Source organism: Haematobia irritans, chromosome 4 (genome assembly GCF_050003625.1).
Source record: "Haematobia irritans isolate KBUSLIRL chromosome 4, ASM5000362v1, whole genome shotgun sequence".
Classification (NCBI taxonomy): Eukaryota; Metazoa; Arthropoda; class Insecta; order Diptera; family Muscidae; genus Haematobia; species Haematobia irritans.
In genome coordinates this window covers 121,804,521-121,824,833 of record NC_134400.1, presented here as the reverse complement: position 1 = coordinate 121,824,833, position 20,313 = coordinate 121,804,521, and the positions used below count along the sequence as shown (strand labels likewise).

General features: G+C 34.9%; 2 protein-coding genes across 6 annotated transcripts in view; one reads left to right on the top strand and one right to left on the bottom strand.

Moving 5' to 3' along the window:
* Nucleotides 1-20,313, bottom strand: part of LOC142234847 (protein alan shepard-like) — a 726,065-nt gene that overhangs the window by 459,773 nt on the left and 245,979 nt on the right. The gene's annotated exons all lie outside the window — the stretch shown is intronic.
* Nucleotides 1,425-11,920, top strand: LOC142236199 (uncharacterized). Of its 3 annotated transcripts, none has more exons than XM_075307466.1 (5): nt 1,425-2,001; nt 2,062-2,180; nt 2,258-2,395; nt 11,158-11,661; nt 11,727-11,920. In XM_075307466.1, the coding sequence occupies exons 1-5, from the start codon at nt 1,462-1,464 to the stop codon at nt 11,866-11,868; spliced, it is 1,443 nt and encodes a 480-aa protein (XP_075163581.1). In that variant the 5' UTR covers nt 1,425-1,461; the 3' UTR covers nt 11,869-11,920. The 3 variants fall into 3 exon arrangements, with proteins under 3 accessions (XP_075163581.1, XP_075163580.1, XP_075163582.1); XM_075307465.1 differs by having other exon boundaries at nt 1,425-2,002; nt 2,054-2,180; XM_075307467.1 differs by lacking the exon at nt 2,258-2,395 and having other exon boundaries at nt 1,425-2,002; nt 2,054-2,213.

The window sequence follows — 20,313 nt, the reverse complement described above, 5'->3', positions numbered from 1 at the left end:
ATGTCTATGTCATGAAGACCCCAATTCGGGGGTCGGTTCATATGGAAGCAAAATCGAAACTTAGGCCGAAGTAGTCCCATCTTCAAAATTGACCTGCATGTAGAAGAAAAACGTGTCTGTTAAAATTTCAGCACTATAGGTTCATTATTGAAGGAAGTAGCCTGATTACAACAGATAGCCAGACAGAGAGACATCGTCTTATAATTCCTCCCTGATCAAGACTATATATACTTTCTATAGTCAGAATTCGATATTTGTATGTGTTACAAACGGAATGAAAAACCCCACCTTATAAGATACTGATAATATGCGCTATTACTCTATTTTATTGCCCAGAAGCCAGAGTTTTACTTTGATTAAAAATTTTGCAAACGGAGTACTTTTTATAACAAAGTGAAAACCATAGCTTCTTTCTATCGTAATAAGGATTTCAAAGTTTCCTGCAAAAAATCTGCCATTTGTCAAAAAAAATTTCGATATAAAAGTATTTAATTTCCCTACATGTTTTGAAAATATTTATTCAAATCACAATGCTTCTTGTGTTTTTTATTTGACATTTTTACAATTTTTACTATATTTTCGTTCCTGTACATTTAACAAATATAGAAATCTGAGAGGATTTTCAATATTTCTCTCTTTTACTACTTTTTACTACGAGTAAAGTAAAGGAACACACCTACTATAAACTGGTAATGTGGTATACTATACCACAATACAATCATATGGTGTACCACATTACCTTCACATTTTGTGAATTCGTGTGTAATGAGTTTTTCAACAAATTCGCAAATATATCTGAAATTATGGCTTTCTTATTTTTCGCTCATAGTAGCGTGGATGGCTAAGACTAGTAACATGAATGTCGTAAAATCTTAGCCTCGCCGGACAAAAACTAAAAATGTTGCTATCGAAAAACAAATGGGTATACCACATTTGCTGCACTTACCCTAGAATGACCCTTCGATATCTACTAAAGCAACAATTGTGTCTTCATTGGCATATGGTGAGCTTTCAATAAAGTTGACATGTTCATGCAATGCGGTCTCAGTAGACCAGCCCTGTGAGCATGTTTTCATTTCGAGAGCAATCTCGAATCGATGTTAGTTCTAAGATACCTATCTATCAGCCTATCCAGAGTCTTAAGAAAGAAAGAGAATAAGCTGATTGATCGGAAATCCTTTGAACTTTGCGAATAGAATTTATGAATTCCATAATAGGAAAATCTTATTCATAAAATAATTGAATTGTTTTTGTTATGTGTACATGATTTTATTAATTTCATTGGTGTAGCGAAACTATGCTTCGGTCAGATCTTGCTTTCATCTGTCACTATTTCTCAATATTTGTTCGGCTTACATGTGATAAGAAAAATCATTTGATTTTAAATGACTACGATATTCAAGTAGAAAGAGTAGTTTGTTTTAAGCTATCGACTTATCAAGAGCATTTATATGGGGAAAAATGCGTCTATACATTGCACTTTTGTTCTTTTTAATTTTTGCAAAATGCAAATGCCAATCAACAACGCATGAACCGATAACATCACTACTAAAAGCAACTAAATCCAATGAAAATATTCACATTCCGACAAGTGAATCTGGATCTATCGTAACAACATCCGAAAGAATTTCAACAAGCCAATCATCAGACTTTATATCAGGGGAAGAAGAACAAACTATGACCATTATGATTGAAGAGGAAACGATTGAAACAACTGTGAAAGGTACAACATCATCACAACTTACAGATATATCTGCGATCAGTAAAACAATATCAAGGTCAAGTACAATTGCACCAACAACAACTGAATGTCATCGACCATTAAAGGAGACTTCAACTACACTCTCAGATGAAGATGGGTATACAACGATTTCTGAATCACCATTAACTGTTCATTCAACAGAATTTACAACTTCAGAAGATGTAAACGATGAATATACTTTGGAACTGGAGGATAACATTTTAGCTCAATCGACATTACCAACCCACATGAATATAGAGGTATTTAATATTTTCATAATTTCGATAAAGTAATCACAAAAATTATCTTGGGCTCTCCAGAGTTCCAATTCATATCCAGAATCCGATGCTTTACTTATAACCACTTTGTTTTCCAAAATCAATTGGTTAATTATGGAAGTTCAGCAGATTTCGAATAAAATGGATGATTTCCAAATGAGGTACAAAGAACAAGAACATCAACATCACTTAAGGTATTACGATCATTAAATTAATTTGAAATACTCGTATTCAATAGATTGAGTGCTCAAGAAACGGCAACAGATGAAATACAAAAAAATCAACATACAATTACAAAGCAAATGTTGGATATTCTAAAAATGCAGAATACAACAGAAAATCGTTTACGGGAAATGGAGAATCGTTTAACCAAGAGGTAATAAAAAAACGACATTAAGTTTACAAGATTATTTCCAACAAACATGGTTTGGAAATCTTTTTTTTTATACCCTGCGCCACACTGTGGAACAGGGTATTATAAGTTAGTGCATATGTTTGTACCACCCAGAAGGAGACGAGATAGACACATGGTGTCTTTGGCAATAATGCTCAGGGTGGGTCCCTGAGTCGATATAACCATGTCCGTCTGTCCGTCCGTCCGTCTGTCTGTGAACACATTTTTGTGATCAAAGTCTAGGTCGCAATTTAAGTCCAATCGCCTTCAAATTTGGCACATGTTCCTAATTTGGGTCAGAATAGAACCCTATTGATTTTGGAAGAAATCGGTATCGATTTAGATATAGCTCCCATATATATCTTTCGCCCGATATGCACTAATATGGACCCAGCAGCCAGAGTTTTATACCGATTTGCTTAAAAATTTGTACAAACATAACACTTGGTCGTATAGTCAAGTGTGCAAAATTTGATTGAAATCGGTTCAGATTTAGATATAGCTCCCATATATATCTTTCGCCCGATATGGACTTATATGGCCCCAGAAGCCAGATTTTTGGCCGAATTTGGTTGAAATTTTGCACTAGGAGTACAATTAGTAGTATAGTCAAGTGTGAAAAATTTAATTGAAATCGGTTCAGATTTAGATGTAGCTCCTATATATATCTTTCGCCCGATATGGACTAATATGGTCCTAAAAGCCAGCGTTTTGGCCCAATTTGGTTGAAATTTTGCACAGGGAGTAGAATTAGCATTGAAGCTGTGCGTGCCAAAGTTAGTTGAAATCGGTTCAGATTTAGATATATCTCCCAAATATAGTTTTCGCCCGATTTACACTCATATGACCACAGAGGCCAATTTTTAACTCCGATTTAGTTGAAATTTTGCACAGGGAGTAGAATTAGCATTGTAGCTATGCGTGCCAAATTTGGTTGAAATCGGTTCAGATTTAGATATATCTCCCATATATAGCTTTCGCCCGATTTACACTCATATGACCACAGAGGCCAATTTTTAACTCCGATTTAGTTGAAATTTTGCATAGGGAGTAGAATAAGCATTGTAGCTATGCGTGCCAAATTTGGTTGACATCGGTTCAGATTTAGATTTAGCTCCCATATATATGTTTTTCTGATTTCGACCAACATTTTCCTTGTAAAATCGCCACTGTTTAGTCGAAGAGTTGTAAAAATTACTCTAATTTTCCTAAACTTCTAATACATATATATCGAGCGATAAATCATAAATAAACTTTTGCGAAGTTTCCTCAAAATTGCTTCAGATTTAAATGTATCTCATATGTTTTTACTAAAGTTGTGATCCACCCTAGTGCATTAGCCAACTTAAATTTTGAGTCTATAGATTTTGTAAAAGTCTATCAAATTCTGTCCAAATCGAGTGATATTTAAATGTATGTATTTGGGACAAACCTTTATAAAGGGTGATTTGTTAAGAGCTTGATAACTTTTTTTTTTTAAAAAAACGCATAAAATTTGCAAAATCTCATCGGTTCTTTATTTGAAACGTTAGATTGGTCCATGACATTTACTTTTTGAAGATAATTTCATTTAAATGTTGACCGCGGCTGCGTCTTAGGTGGTCCATTCGGAAAGTCCAATTTTGGGCAACTTTTTCGAGCATTTCGGCCGGAATAGCCCGAATTTCTTCGGAAATGTTGTCTTCCAAAGCTGGAATAGTTGCTGGCTTATTTCTGTAGACTTTAGACTTGACGTAGCCCCACAAAAAATAGTCTAAAGGCGTCAAATCGCATGATCTTGGTGGCCGGTCCATTTCTTGAGATGAATTGTTCTCCGAAGTTTTCCCTCAAAATGGCCATAGAATCGCGAGCTGTGTGGCATGTAGCGCCATCTTGTTGAAACCACATGTCAACCAAGTTCAGTTCTTCCATTTTTGGCAACAAAAAGTTTGTTAGCATCGAACGATAGCGATCGCCATTCACCGTAACGTTGCGTCCAACAGCATCTTTAAAAAAATACGGTCCAATGATTCCACCAGCGTACAAACCACACCAAACAGTGCATTTTTCGGGATGCATGGGCAGTTCTTGAACGGCTTCTGGTTGCTCTTCACTCCAAATGCGGCAATTTTGCTTATTTACGTAGCCATTCAACCAGAAATGAGCCTCATCGCTGAACAAAATTTGTCGATAAAAAAGCGGATTTTCTGCCACTGATTTTGGTAATAAAATTCAATGATTTGCAAGCGTTGCTCGTTAGTAAGTCTATCCATGATGAAATGTCAAAGCATACTGAGCATCTTTCTCTTTGACACCATGTCTGAAATCCCACGTGATCTGTCAAATACTAATGCATGAAAATCCTAACCTCAAAAGAATCACCCTTTATATAGCCCCCAAAGACATTTGAAGGATGTGATATGGTATCGTAAATTTAGATCTACAAAGTGGTGCAGGGTATAATATAGTCGGCCCCGCCCGACTTTAGACTTTCCTTACTTGTTTTTTTTTTTTGTTTTTGATTGGATGAATAGTTTTATATTTGGGGATTAGAAAACAAAATAAAATAGGAATCATTGAAAATTGCTTTATTGTTTTTCAAAATATTCCGTATTACGATTTATACACTTTTGCATGCGTTTCAACCAATTGTCGAAACACTTTTGCCACTCTAAAACATGCACGCAATTTCTCATAAGCAAATTTATCATCACCGCATTTCTTACCGTTGGAATATAATTAAATGTTCCCAGAAAAAAACAAGCGTCGCCAAAAATTTAATGAAAATGTTCATTTTGGGTCGAGAAGTGGTGCAAAATTGACGCAGAAGGGATGAATTTAATGTGGGCTTGTCATAGGACGGAAGTACTCCATTTCAACAGCCGTTGCACTGAATTTGCATCACTTCTTTAGGTGTGATCCGAATTTAATGTTTTGGATGTAAATTAAAAAAAATTCTATAGCTGATGGCCTTAGCAGCCAATGCTACTTTTCCCTTTTCTTTTTTATCATACATTTACTGTATGATTAAAATAAACAATAAATAAATAAATAAAAAAATTCTGTGATATTTTGTCAAATAAATAATTTTTATAATTTTTTATAATTTTTAATGGAGCGTTAGAGTGTTGGACGCTTGTCTGAAACATTTGACCTCAAATATTTTCAAAAATTCACAATTTTTTCAGACTGGATTTAGAATTTTTTGAAACAAAAGAAGTTGAAATTATCCATTAAAAGTATGAAAAAAGCATGTTATAAAAACTTGAATGAAAAGAACTTCCTGGGTAGTTAAAATAAAGAACAGCTTTGGGAGTGCGTGCTCTGGAAGTACTTTTAAATTTTTTTGCTGCACCCTCAAAAAAAATCGTTTCTCTAACATATGTTCCAAACATATTTTGCAGGAAGCACATATATTATTGGATACTGCCGAAACATTAATATGTTCGTTTTATGTGAGCATATTATATGTTTGGAAGCATTTTGAGTCCAAAAATAGTATATGCTTGGGAGAAGTCCCCAAAGAAGATTGTGCTCATTCCCTCACATAATTTTCACTTCCACGAAATTTTTGAGTTCTTCGCATCTTTTTCTGTAATACAAATATGCTGTTTTTTTTTCAAATGTCTATTCTCTTGGTTCCGAATATTCATTCTAATATTCAAATTAAATAATATTTAGACTTAAGCATATTAAATTTTTGGCCTTATCATGAAACAGTTTTCCGAAACAACATACAAGCGGTTTCACAGAAATTGCTCTCATTTCATTCTCTCGCTGTGTTATGTTGATATCTTTTTATTCAACCCTCCCGGTTTCCATCTCTATTTCTTTCTCTATACTAACTCTCTCTCTCTCTGTCGCTCTCTGAATAAAGTATCCCAACATATATATGTTTACTTGAAATTTGTAAATTTATATATGTTTACATTCACACATATTATTTTTATGAAACATTCATGCCCCAAACATAATATATTCTAACATATTAACATATGTGTCCCAAACATTTTGTGTTAGTTTAGGAACATTACATGTTTGTACTTAAATGTATTGTGTTTAAAAATTGTGCCCGAAACACATTTTGTTTATATCGGAACATATGAAAAACATATTTTTCTAACAGTGTGGGTTCTTACTACTCAGCATGGATTAGAGGTGTGCACGTGAGTAATAGTTTACTCACGCACACTCACGACTGAAAAATCATACTCACGCACACTCACGCACGATATTTTTTGGTAGGACTCACGCTCACCCACACTCACGAAAAGAAAATTTGTACTCACGCACGAAAACGTGGTGACTCACGAAAAATACCGTGACTCACGTAAAATATCGTGACTCACGAATAATTTTATGATTCATTTAACATACCTAACCGTAGTGTCTGAAAACATGAGCAGTATTAAACTCGAGAGTGTTATTAAACTCTTAACACCTCAGGTGTCACTAAAATTGTAATTGAATTTAACTCTTAAGCGTTTTATGTTGGAGAGCAGGAATATTTTCATGAATGTAATTCGTTACTCACGCTCACTCACGAAGATATTATTTTCATGACTCACGCTCACGCACGACATTTTGGTTTGTTAATCACACTCACGCTGTTGCCTTGAGCGTGACTCACGACTGCGGTGATGATAAATGCGATTTGGGTCATCAAATGACCCCAACATAGTATGAGGATAAAGAATGTGGCCAACTAAAGAGTATGTTTCTGTTAAATGACGTTTCTTTACATTGGTACGTGGGCGCCCAAAACAACGCTCTATAAAAATAACTGCCTGTCTGTATGGGTTGCTTGTGCGTTGATGGTTGATAGAGATAATTGTCTGTTGATGACAATGACAGCTTCGTAGCCCAGTGGATAGTGTCTTGGTTTATAAATTGTATGGTCTGCGGTTCGATTCTCCGTCCAGGCGAAAGGTAAAATTAAAAAAAAAAAAAGTATATACGGCCGTAAGTTCGGCCAGGCCGAATCTTATGTACCCTCCACCATGGAGTGCGTAGAAACTTCTACGAAAGACTGTCATCCGAAATCGAATTACTTGGGTTGTGGTAAAACTTACCGATGGTAAGGTATCTTAATTCTTCTTGACATCGTCTTGTAAATTGTAAGCTAGTCCATACGGGGTATATATTAAACAAAAAAGGGGCGATTAAATACGTATATAATTCAGTTTGACAAAATTGTCTATAGAAATAAAATTTTGACATCATTTTCTATATAAATAAAATTTTGACAAAATTTTCTATAGAAATAAGATTTTAAGAAAATTTTCTATAGAAATAATATTTTGACAAAATTTTCTATAGAAATAAAATAAAATTTTTCTATAGAAATAAAATTTTTATTGTTGTTTTTTTGATCTCAGTTTAAAGCCATGCATTGACTAAACTACAAGTGTAGCTTAACCAACAGAGGAAAAGTATGCTTGTCAAATTTATTTGGGCAAAGCCCTATAGACTGCAAGATGGTTGGATGTACAGCTGTTTCGGAATTACCACATTCCTCATCAGCATCCTCTACTTGCAGCAAAACTATCAACCAATTATCAGAATAAATTCGGGTAATTCACTCAACCCAAAGTGAACTACACTTGAACCTCCCGAAAAAAAAAATTTGGTAGATTTGGCGATATGGACCAATTTTTGTGTGATTGGCGATCTGCTATATATTAGAGGTGTGCACGTGAGTAATATTTTGCTCACGCACACTCACGACGGAGAAATCTTATTCACGCACGCTCACGCATGATATTTTTGGTAGGAGTCACGCTCACGAAAAGAAAATTTGTACTCATGCACGAAAATCTTTTACATGCCGTGACTCACGAAAAACCTCGTGACTCACGAATAATTGTATGAGTAATTTACCTATAGAATCTGATTGAAGACATAAGTATGATTAAAATCGAAAGCGACATAAAACTCTTAACGCCTAGGATGTCACTAAATTGTAAATGAATTAATTCGTAAGCATTTTATGTTCGTACTAGAGGTGTGCACGTGAGTAATATTTTACTCACGCACACTCACGACGGAGAAATCTTATTCACGCACACTCACGCACGATATTTGTTGGTAGGACTCACGCTCACGAAAAGAAAATTTGTACTCACGCACATTTTTAAATGTCTCAAATCTTTTAAATGACTCACGAAAAATATCGTGACTCACGAAAAATGTCGTGACTCACGAATAATTTTATGAGTAATTTACCTATAGAACCTGACTGAAAATATGAGTAAGATTAAAATCGAGGGCGTTATAAAACTTTTAACACTTAGGATGTCACTAAAAATATATATGAATTGAACTCGTAAGCATTTGATGTTCGTAAGCGGGATTATTTTCGTGAGCGTGTTTTTCCGAAATTCTTTACTCATGCACACTCACGAAGATATTATTTTCGTGACTCACGCACGACATTTGTTTGGTTAATCACGCTCACGCACACTCGCGCCATTACCATCAGCGTGACTCACGACAATTTCGTGTCACGTGCACACCTCTAGTTCGTACGCGGGATTATTTTCGTGAGCGTGTTTTTCCGAAATTCGTTACTCACGCACACTCACGAAGGTATTATTTTCGTGACCCACGCTCACGCACAAAATTTGGTTGGTTAATCACGCACACTTACGCCGTTGACGTCTGCGTGATTCACGACTCACGCGTGAGTCACGACAATTTCGTTCCTCCAAGAGTCCCCGGAGGTCGTATCTGGGGATCGGTTTATATGGGGATATTTATAATTATGGACCGATATGGACCAATTTTTTCATGGTTGTTAGAGGCCAAATTTGAACCGGATCGGATGAATTTGGCTCCTCGAAGAGGCTTCGGAGGTTATATCTGGGGATCGGTTTATATGGGGCCTATATCCCAGCAAAAAAATTTGGAAGTTCTTCCAAAGGCACAACTTTAAAAGCACTTCCAGAAGATGCACTCCAAATTATGTTCTTTATTTTAACTACCCAGGAAGTTCTTTTAATTCAATTTTTTATAACTTGGTTTGTTCATACTTTTAATGGGTAATTTTAACTTTTTTTGTTTCAAATAGGTTAAAAACAGAGTAAGAATTCATAAAAAAGTACAAATCATTTAAATTTTGTCGAAAAAATGATAAATCCAATCTGAAAAATTGTGAGTTTTTGAAAATATTTGAGGTCAAACGTTTCCGACAAGCGTTAAAATCCATTAAAAATTATAAAAGATTATAAAAATTATTTATTTGACAAAATATCACAGATTTTTTTAATTTACATCCAAAATATTGAATTCGGATCACACCTAAAGAAGTGATTCAAATTCAGTGCAACGTCTGTTGAAATGGAGGACTTCCGTCCTATGACAAGCCCATGTTAAATTCATCGCTTCTGCGTCAATTTTGCACCACTTCCGGATCCAAAAAGAACATTTTCATTACTTTTTTGGCGACGCTTTTTTTGCTGGGACGACATTCATACAATAATAATAGTTGATATTTCTTTTTGGATTCTTTTTTTGTATTTTTTCTCACACTTTGAAAGATATTATAGGCCAAATAGCGCTTATTTTCGTAAGACCATTTAGTCATACTTATAGAATCAAGATCATGAACTAATTGGGGTATGTCCTCAAAATTAAAATTTTTTTTCTACATGCTGTTAGTACAAGTAAAAAAGAAGAAAAATTAAAGTTTTTAACATTATTTTTATTTCCGTAGTGAAAGGGTTAATTTATCTCCTACACCCTCACAAAAAATCGCTTCTGTAACATATACTCCCAAACATATTTTGCTTCAAGCATATACATTTTTGGGTATTGCCCAAACATTTATATGTTTGATCTCTACCAATATATAATATGTTTGAAAGCATATTGGTCTAAACAATATATGTTTGGGTAGTCTAAGTTCCAAACATTTTGTATTTTTGCATCCAAATTCAATAATGTTGTCTTCCAAAAAACAATATGTTATTATGTGAATATGTTTGGAAGCATTTTGCACCCAAAAATATTACATATGCTTAACAAAAAATTCTCCCAAACAATATTGTGCTCAAAATTTTATTTATTTATTTATATATTTACAATCATAATGAATTATGAAAATAAACAGGTAATATAGGTGCTAACAACATAGGTTTTCGACCTGAATGCTCAAAATTTTGTTTCTGCCCAATTGTATATTCCCCGACATCTTTCTCACTTCCACGAGATTTTTTAGTTCTTAGCACCTTTTTCTGTAATACGAACATTGTAGAAGAAATTATTCAATTTTATGATTTTTTTTATTTTAATTTTACCTTTTGCCGGACGGGGATTCGAACAGCGGACCACACAGTTTGTAAGGATCAAAGAAGTAGCTGATCAATTGCCCAAGGAAAAATAAAATGTTAATTTTGTAATAACAAGCAACAACCACCAACTTAATTCAATATCGCTCCCTGTTAAATAGCGCTCCAAGCTACTAAACACATATATGTTTATAGGCTATTTCTAAATTAATATATGTTTGCATCCAAGCATATTATATTTACAAACATTTTATGTCCCAAACATAATATGTTCTAACATATTAACATATATGTCCCAAACATGTTATGCTAGTTTATGAACATTATATGCTTGCACTCAAAAATATTGTGTTTAAAAATTTGTGTTCCAAACATATAATGTTTATAGCCAAACATATGAAAAACAGTCTTTTTCAACCGTGTAGATATTAATTTTTAATATAATATTTCTAATTTTTAATTAACTCATTCTAACAGCTTGGAGAATATTCATAAAAGTTGTAAAAAGACTCTGCATACAACAGCCCCAGGAAACGGAAACTGTTACAATTCCCCCATGAAACCATTGAAAGAAAATCATAATTGGTTGGTTATACTAAGACGTCAAGATGGATCGGAAAATTTCTATCGCGATTGGAATGATTATCGCAAGGGATTTGGTTATGAAAATGGAGAATTTTTTATTGGTTTGGAAAAGCTACATGCTATCACTACATACGGAGATAAACAGCAGCTTCTCATAGTTTTGGAAGATTTTGAAAATCATACACGCTATGCTCTGTATGATGAATTCCTGGTGGGCAATGAGGATCAAAGATATATCCTTAAGAAATTGGGCAAATACAGTGGTAATGCTGGTGATGCTTTGCGTATGCATGTCAATGCCATGTTTAGTACCTGGGATCGTGACAATGATATTTGGCCACAAAATTGTGCCGAGTTATTTAAGGGAGCATGGTGGTTTGTTCGTTGCTTCAATAGGTAAGAGAAGTGTCCATTTTTCGCAATGGATGATTAAATTGATTTATGTCTCGTTTGTTGTATAGTCATCTGAATGGACCTTATCTAAGACCTATCTCGCCCATTGTTCGAGTTAATGAAAGAGGTATTATTTGGAAATCATTTCATGGTCCTGGCTATTCGTTAAAGTTTGTCGAAATGATGATACGGCCAAAGACAATGCCTTAACATAAGATATGTGAAAATTTTTTAAATAAAAACACACCGAAAATAAAACAAATCTCACCAATTGTTCCAATTAAGGAAAATTCAATTATTTGGAAAGCATTTTACGGTCCCTTTACTTTGATCCAAAGATTTTGACCTCCCTTAAGGATTTTGGTATTGATTCCGATGCTGCTTCTTTAAAATAAACACAATTTTTAGCGACCTATCTGGCTTTAAATCAACACTGAAAACAAGCATGCCAGGTTCCAAAGATTTTGTCTTTACTTTAACAATTTTTCTATTGATTCTGAGTGTTGAAAACATATCCTATTTTTGAACGATTTTTGCAAAAAGACAACAAATTTTAAAATAATTTCATTAATTTTAAAGAATTTTTCTGAATTATTAAAGTCAAGTTAACCTTACCCCAAAAAAAAATTTTTTCTTTCGTGTTATGATAGCCATTTTTAAGCGAAATCACTTAATTATAAGGACAATACGACTTCATTGACAAGTTTATCGACTTTTGGACAAGGAAAAAAACGTTATATTAGAGAAAAGCGTCTTCTATGCTAAGCAAAATTGGCATCCGTATTTTAAGGACATGAAATCGTTGGCCTCACGACAATATTTTTTTTTCAGTGCAAAAACAGTGAACCCACCAGGAAGAAAAATTTTTGAGTAATTTTAGAAAATTTAGGTTAATTTTAGAAAAATTTTACTAAACTATTACAAACGCTGACATCATGCCGATATAATGAAAATAAGTAAATATTTTTTCGACAAATTCAAGAAAATTTATTAGACAAAATTATTTTTTTTTCGCTTGTTAAAGAAAACTTTGTAGTTTGAAGGAACACAATGGAGTTCAAAATTGTCTGAAAATGGGTGCATTTATAATAAAATGTACAAAGTTAAAGAAATAATTAACTATTTTGTGAGAAGTACAAATGTTGTAAATCTTTATGCTTCATTTGTGTATAATTTTTCCCGTGTTTTAGTTCATTTAACTAACGTACACTGAAGTAAATATTTACGTTATATTAAAGATTACGCAACATAAATTTTAGAATGCGATATTTACAAAATATTAAGGACAAATTTCCTAAAAAATAATGAAATTTTAATTAACATAAAGTTTTAAATCTTTGCTTAAAATTGTCTTAATTAATTTAGGACGCAAATTTTATAAAGGAAATAAACATAGTTTTGATTTAAAGAAATCGAAAGGGTAATACGGTCAAAATTTGGTCAAGGGAAAACGCGTGTAAATCGGTGAAATCGTTTATTTAAAAAATCAAATTAAATTTCTTTTTCAAGCTCAATTAGTATAAAATTCAGGAAAAATATTCAGTTAGGCTTTCGCTTTTCCAAATCCGAATTGCCGGGCCTCACGCTTGACACCTGCCATCAGATTTTGTACAGCCACCTTGTCCACCTTCTTCGCCGCAGAAAGCCAGTTTGCCTTGAACTGCTGCTCGTCCTTAGCAGTTACTTTTTGGTCTTCTTAAGTTTCCGCTTGACAATAGCCCAGTATTTCTCAATTGGGCGGAGCTCTGGCGTGTTGGGAGGGTTCTTGTCCTTGGGAACCACCTGCACGTTGTTGGCAAGATGCCAAATCCGGCCAAAACAGTACGGAACAACCGTGTTTCTTCAGGAAAGGCAGCAGACGTTTATTCAAACACTCTTTCACGTAAATTTCTTGGTTGACAGTCCCGGAAGCTATGAAAATGCTGCTTTTCAAGCCACAGGCACAGATAGCTTGCCAAATCAGATATTTCTTTGCGAACTTTGACAGTTTTATGTGCTTGAAAATATTTGCTACCTTTCCCCTTCCTTTTGCCGTATAAAACTCCTGTCCCGGAAGCTGCTTGTAGTCGGCTTTGACGTAGGTTTCGTCGTCCATTACCACGCAGTCAAACTTCGTCAGCATCGTCGTGTACAGCCTCCGAGATCTCGCTTTGGCCTTCGTATTTTGTTTATCATCGCGATTTGGAGTCACTACCTTCTTGTAAGTCGATAGTCCGGCTCGTTTTTTGGCTCGATGCACGGTTGTAGACGATACACCCAGCTTATTTGCGGCATCTCGGAGAGAGAAGTTAGGGTTTCGCTTGAAACTACCGGCAACTCTCTTTGTCGTCTCAGCGGCTTCCGGTTTTCGATTTCCCCCCGATCCAGACTTCCTGGCTGTCGACAAACGTTCCCCAAACACTTTAATTACATTTGTAACGGTCGATTTGGCAACTTTTAGTGATTTTGCCAGCTTTACGTGCGAGTAGCTCGGATTTTTGCGATGCGCGAGCAAAATTTTGATACGCTGCTCTTCTTGCTTGGACGGCATTTGGCAACTGAAGAGTGAATTCCAAAATCAAAATAGGAGCAACATTCTACACACACACACACCTTCAGAATGAGAGGTGTTCAGGTTTTTTAAATGCAAAATTGAAAGAAATACGTCAAGTTTATATTGACCAAATTTTGACCGTATCACCCTTTAATTAACTGAAATATTGAATCTTTAGATTTAAAATAAAAACGCTCCAAATATAGGTTAAGATTTATTTTCAAGGATTTAGCATCTTTGGTTTAAAGTTTTTATAGCCTCCACCATAGGATGGGGGTATATTAACTTTGTCATTCCGTTTGTAACACATCGAAATATTGCTCCCAAACAGCATAAAGTATATATATTCTGGGTCGTGGTGAAATTCCGAGTCGATCTAAGCATGTCCATCCGTCCGTCCGTCTGTTGAAATCACGCTAACTTGAAACTTGGCACAAGTAGTTGTTATTGGTCGGATCACTTTTACGTATAGCCCCATATAAACGGACCCCCAGATTTGGCTTACGGAGCTTCTAAGAGAAGCACATTTCATCCGATCTGGCTGAAATTTGGTATATGATGTTGGTATATGGTATCTAACAACCATACACAAATTGGTTCACATCGGTCCATAATTATATATAGCCCCATACAAACCGATCCCCAGATTTGGCTTGCGGAGCCTCAAAGAGAAGCAAATTTCATCCGATCCGGCTGAAATTTGGTACTTGATGTTGGTAAACGGTCTCTCACAACCATGCAAAAATTGGTCCACATCGGTCAATAATTATATCCATGGTGGAGCATACATAAGATTCGGCCTGGCCGAACTTACGGCCGTATATACTTTTTTTGTGGAATTAAGAAAACATTTTTTACTTTGAAATGCCCGTTATAATTTTAAACTAGCATTTGTTTGTACGTTAATAGCTTTATTAATGTATCACAATATCTTATTAATATCGTAGTTTTAATTTTATTGATCCTAGACTTAAAGTCATATAGGCCGCAAAAAATGTCTTTTTTTTAAATAAAAGCCGCATATTTGGCATGGAATCAATACCGAAATCCTTAAGGAAATATCAAAATCTTTCGAACCAAGTAAATTTTTTTTTGGAGTGTACACAAACAATTATTATTTTTTTGGGTGTACTCTTTAATTTTCTTAAATATGGAAATGCGGTTTATCTCCCAAACCTACACTAATAGAAAAAATTGCATAGTCGTGAATAGACGGTGACAAAATGAAACGTAAACGTTCACAAAAAAATATCAATACGGAATGTTCACAATTTCGTCCACGGACGTTCACGATTTCATGAACGGCATTCGTCTTTCTTTGGCCATGAAAAGTCTTAAAATAATCGTTAGACATTATTAAGGCAACTTCCTCCGTGGTGCAATGTGCTAAGGCGACTGTTAAAGCGTATGGTGCAGAAAACACAGGTTCGAACGGAAATCTTTTTTTAATTCTGTTTATAAATTCGTAACCATAACGTTTTCAGATCGTGAACGCTGGTGAACGCATGGTGTCATTTTATCGTTTTCAGGTTGACACCGCCTGGCCTCCGTCCGACACCACATGTGTGTTGATTCACTTTCATGGACGAATCTTTTTGAAATGAGCACGCCGTGCATGATTTTTTCTATGAGTGTATAAGAATGTACCCCACAAATGCCCAGTTTTACTAATTTCTTAAGGGTGGTTTAGGGTATGATGATATAGTCGGCCCCACCCGACTTTCTATTTTATTTATTTGTTTTATTTTTAATGCAAAGCAAAATATGTCTGAATTAACATACAATTTTAGCATCATTTTAGATTTGTTCTTTGGCACGAATTATACCCTTCAAAAACCGACAAAGTCATCACACGCTGCACGAAAGTGGTTCTGGGGCATTTCTTCTCTCTTGTTTTTGTTTAAATCTTTTTTACTAGGATGTTATGGATCTCTATATTGGCCAATGCGTTCGGAGTATTAAAACTTAAATTTGTATCAATTTTTTTAGAGGTGTAAAAATGCTCAAGCCATCGACTTAAATAAAGCCTATGTTGCAAAATGCAAATTGGCCAGTTTTACAAAATGTTTATTAATTTGTAGCACTTTTCAGGCCACCAATTGGAAGACTTAATCAACAAAATGTAAACCATAATAGTATTATAATAAAGACTTGGTATTTCATTGTGTAATTCAAAAGTAGTCTTTAGACAAATTTTGATAGATAAGTATTCATCTTCTTTTACAATAAAGTAAAATTGTTGGCATACAATTAATCAACTCCGGCATTTACTTAATGATCTCCTTCCTTTTCTTTGAGCCATTTGCTTGCTCCATTGTTGACCCCCAAAAGTTAATTTCATTAAACTCTTCGCGTTTTTTTTTTTGGTATAATCTCATTATGATTTCGCCAAGTCTAATTACTTCAACGAAAAGTTTTTGACAACAATAATTAAATTTTATTTCACTTGGAATCCTCATCTGAGAAACTCTTCAACACAGCTCTTCAAGCACTCATTCAAACATCAAACCGAACAAATGACACAACAGCTCTTCGGTAATTATTCAAAAATAGCAATTGATAAAAAGTTTTCCATTTCCGTTCTCCGTGTCATGCGGACGACCTGATGGAAAATTTTCTTGTAGAGCTACCCCGGCACCTTCTGCCCTGCCTTCAACAACATTGTCACACCAACAATAGTATGTCGTATGGGTAGACGAGCAACAGAATTTTTCTGTTGCAGTATTAAAGTTTGTTCGTGTGTTATTGTTGTGTCAACCAACAAGTGGAACAAGTGACGCTGGCAACATTGACAATGTCAACAGCGAACGATGGATTTGAAAAAGTTTTCTTCTTCTTCTTCGTCCTCTTCAATTCTATTCAAAAATTTCGCATTTAAATTAACAACTCAACTATGTCATCAGCAATTGCTTTAACATAATGATGGCTTGAAGCAATAGCAAATCACATTTATCTTTATTACCAGCAAAATCCCAGACTTGCTTGATACATCGGGATTTTGACTGTAGGATGAGCAAGCAGCAGATCTCAAAAGAATAACTATTTTAGAGCAATGTCAACAACGTGCCCAAACACATATTGGTCCTTCCTACCCCAAGTCGAATTAAGAACGGCAGTTTACCCATTGCAGAAGTATTTATTATTATTTTTTTATTATTCGTTTATTTAATAATTTGTAAAACTAGTACAACAAGATGATACATCTTGTAAATGACAGTACTAGATTCATGTTTGATCAGAAACAATGTGTAAATGTGTTGGTCTAGGAGAAAACATATTAATATAAATATAACAAGTAAGGAAAGTCTAAAGTCGGGCGGGGCCGACTATATTATACCCTGCACCACTTTGTAGATCTAAATTTTCGATATCATATCACATCCGTCAAATGTGTTGGGTGCTATATATAAAGGTTTGTCCCAAATACATACATTTAAATATCACTGGATTGCGACAGAATTTGATAGACTGTTACAAAATCTATGGACTCAAAATTTAAGTTGTCTAATGCACTAGGGTGGAACACAATTTTAGTAAAAAACAAGTAAGGAAAGTCTAAAGTCGGCCGGGGCCGACTATATTATACCCTGCACCACTTTGTAGATCTACATTTTCGATACCATATCACATCCGTCAAATGTGTTGGGTGCTATATATAAAGGTTTGTCCCAAATACATATCACTCGATTTGGACAGAATTTGATAGACTTTTACAAAATCTATAGACTCAAAATTTAAGTTGGCTAATGCACTAGGGTGGAACACAATTTTAGTAAAAAAAAAATATGGGAAACATTTAAATCTGAAGCAATTTTAAGGAAACTTCGCAAAAGTTTATTTATGATTTATCGCTCGATATAAATGTATTAGAAGTTTAGGAAAATTAGAGTAATTTTTACAACTTTTCTAATAAGCAGTGGCGATTTTACAAGGAAACTGTTGGTATTTTGACCATTTTTGTCGAAATCAGAAAAACATATATATGGAAGCTATATCTAAATCTGAACCGATTTGAACCAAATTTGGCACGCATAGCTACAATGCTAATTCTACTCCCTGTGCAAAATTTCAACTAAATCGGAGTTAAAAATTGGCCTCTGTGGTCATATGAGGTAAATCGGGCGAAAGCTATATATGGGAGATATATCTCAATCTGAACCGATTTCAACCAAACTTGGCACGCATAGCTACAATGCTAATTCTACTCCCTGTGCAAAATTTCAATTAAATCGTAGCAAAAAATTGGCCTCTGTGGCCATATGAGTGTAAATCGGGCGAAAGCTATATATGGGAGCTATATCTAAATCCGAACCGATTTCAACAAAATTTGGCACGCATAGCAACAATGCTAATTCTACTCCCTGTGCAAAATTTCAACTAAATCGGAGCAAAAAATTGGCCTCTGTGGACATTTGAGTGTAAATCGGGCGAAAGCTATATATGGGAGCTATATCTAAATCTGAACCGATTTCAACCAAATTTGACATGCATAGCTATAATGCTAATTCTACTCCCTGTGCAAAATTTCAACTAAATCGGTGCAAAAAATTGGCCTCTGTGGGCAAATGAGTGCAAATCGGGCGAAAGCTATATATGGGAGCTATATCTAAATCTGAACCGATTTGACTGTTATTTTGCAAGATTTTTGAGACTCATAAAATATTCGGATGTACGGAATTTGAGGAAGATCGGTTGATATACACGCCAATTATGACCAGATCGGTGAAAAATATATATGGCAGCTATATCTAAATCTGAATCGATTTTTTCCAAAATCAATAGGGATCGTCTTTGAGCCGAAACAGGACCCTATACCAAATTTTAGGACAATCGGACTAAAACTGCGAGCTTTACTTTGCACACAAAAATACATCAACAGACAGACAGACGGACATCGCTAAATCGACTCAGAATTCAATTCTAAGACGATCGGTATACTAAACGATGGGTCTCTGACTTTTCCTTCTTGGCGTTACATACAAATGCACAAGCTTATTATACCCTGTACCACAGTAGTGGTGAAGGGTATACAAATATGGGAAACATTTAAATCTGAAGCAATTTTAAGGAAACTTCTCAAAAGTTTATTTATGAGTTATCGCTCGATATACGTGCATTAGAAGTTTAGGAAAATTAGAGTCATTTTTACAACTTTTCGACTAAGCAGTGACGATTTAACAAGGAAAATGTTGGTATTTTGACCATTTTTGTCAAAATCAGAAAAACATATATATGGGAGCAATATCTAATTCTGAACCGATTTCAATCAAATTTGGCACACATGACTATATTACTAATTGTACTCCTAGTGCAAAATTTCAACCAAATTGGGCCAAAAATCTGGTTTCTGGGGCCATATAAGTCCATATCGGGCGAAAAATATATATGGAAGCCATATCTAAATCTGAACCGATTTCAATCAAATTTGGCACATATGACTATACTACCAATCGTACTCCTTGTGCAAAATTTCAAGCTAATCGGGATAAAACTCTGACTTCTGGGTACATATAAGTGCATATCGGGCGAAAGATATATATGGGAGCTATATCTAAATCTGAATCGATTTCAACCAAATTTCGCAAGCATAGCTACAATGCTAAATCTACTCCCTGTGCAAAATTTCAACCAAATTGGGGCAAAACTCTGGCTTTTAGGACCATAGATATATATGGGAGCTATATCTAAATCTGAACTGATTTCAATCAAATTTTGCACACTTGACTACACTACTAATTGTACTCCTAGTGCAAAATTTCAACCAACTTCGGCCAAAAATCTGGCTTTTGGGGCCATATAAGTCCATATCGGGCGAAATTTTGCACACTTGACTATACGACTAAGTGTTATGTTTGTACAAAATTTCAAGCAAATCGGTATAAAACTCTGGCTGCTGGGTCCATATTAGTGCATATCGGGCGAAAGATATATATGGGAGCTATATCTAAATCTGAACCGATTTCTTCCAAAATCAATAGGGTTCTATTCTGACCCAAATTAGGAACATGTGCCAAATTTGAAGACTATTGGACTTAAATTGCGACCTACACTTTGATCACAAAAATGTGTTCACAAACAGACGGACGGACGGACAGACGGACATGGTTATATCGACTAAGGGA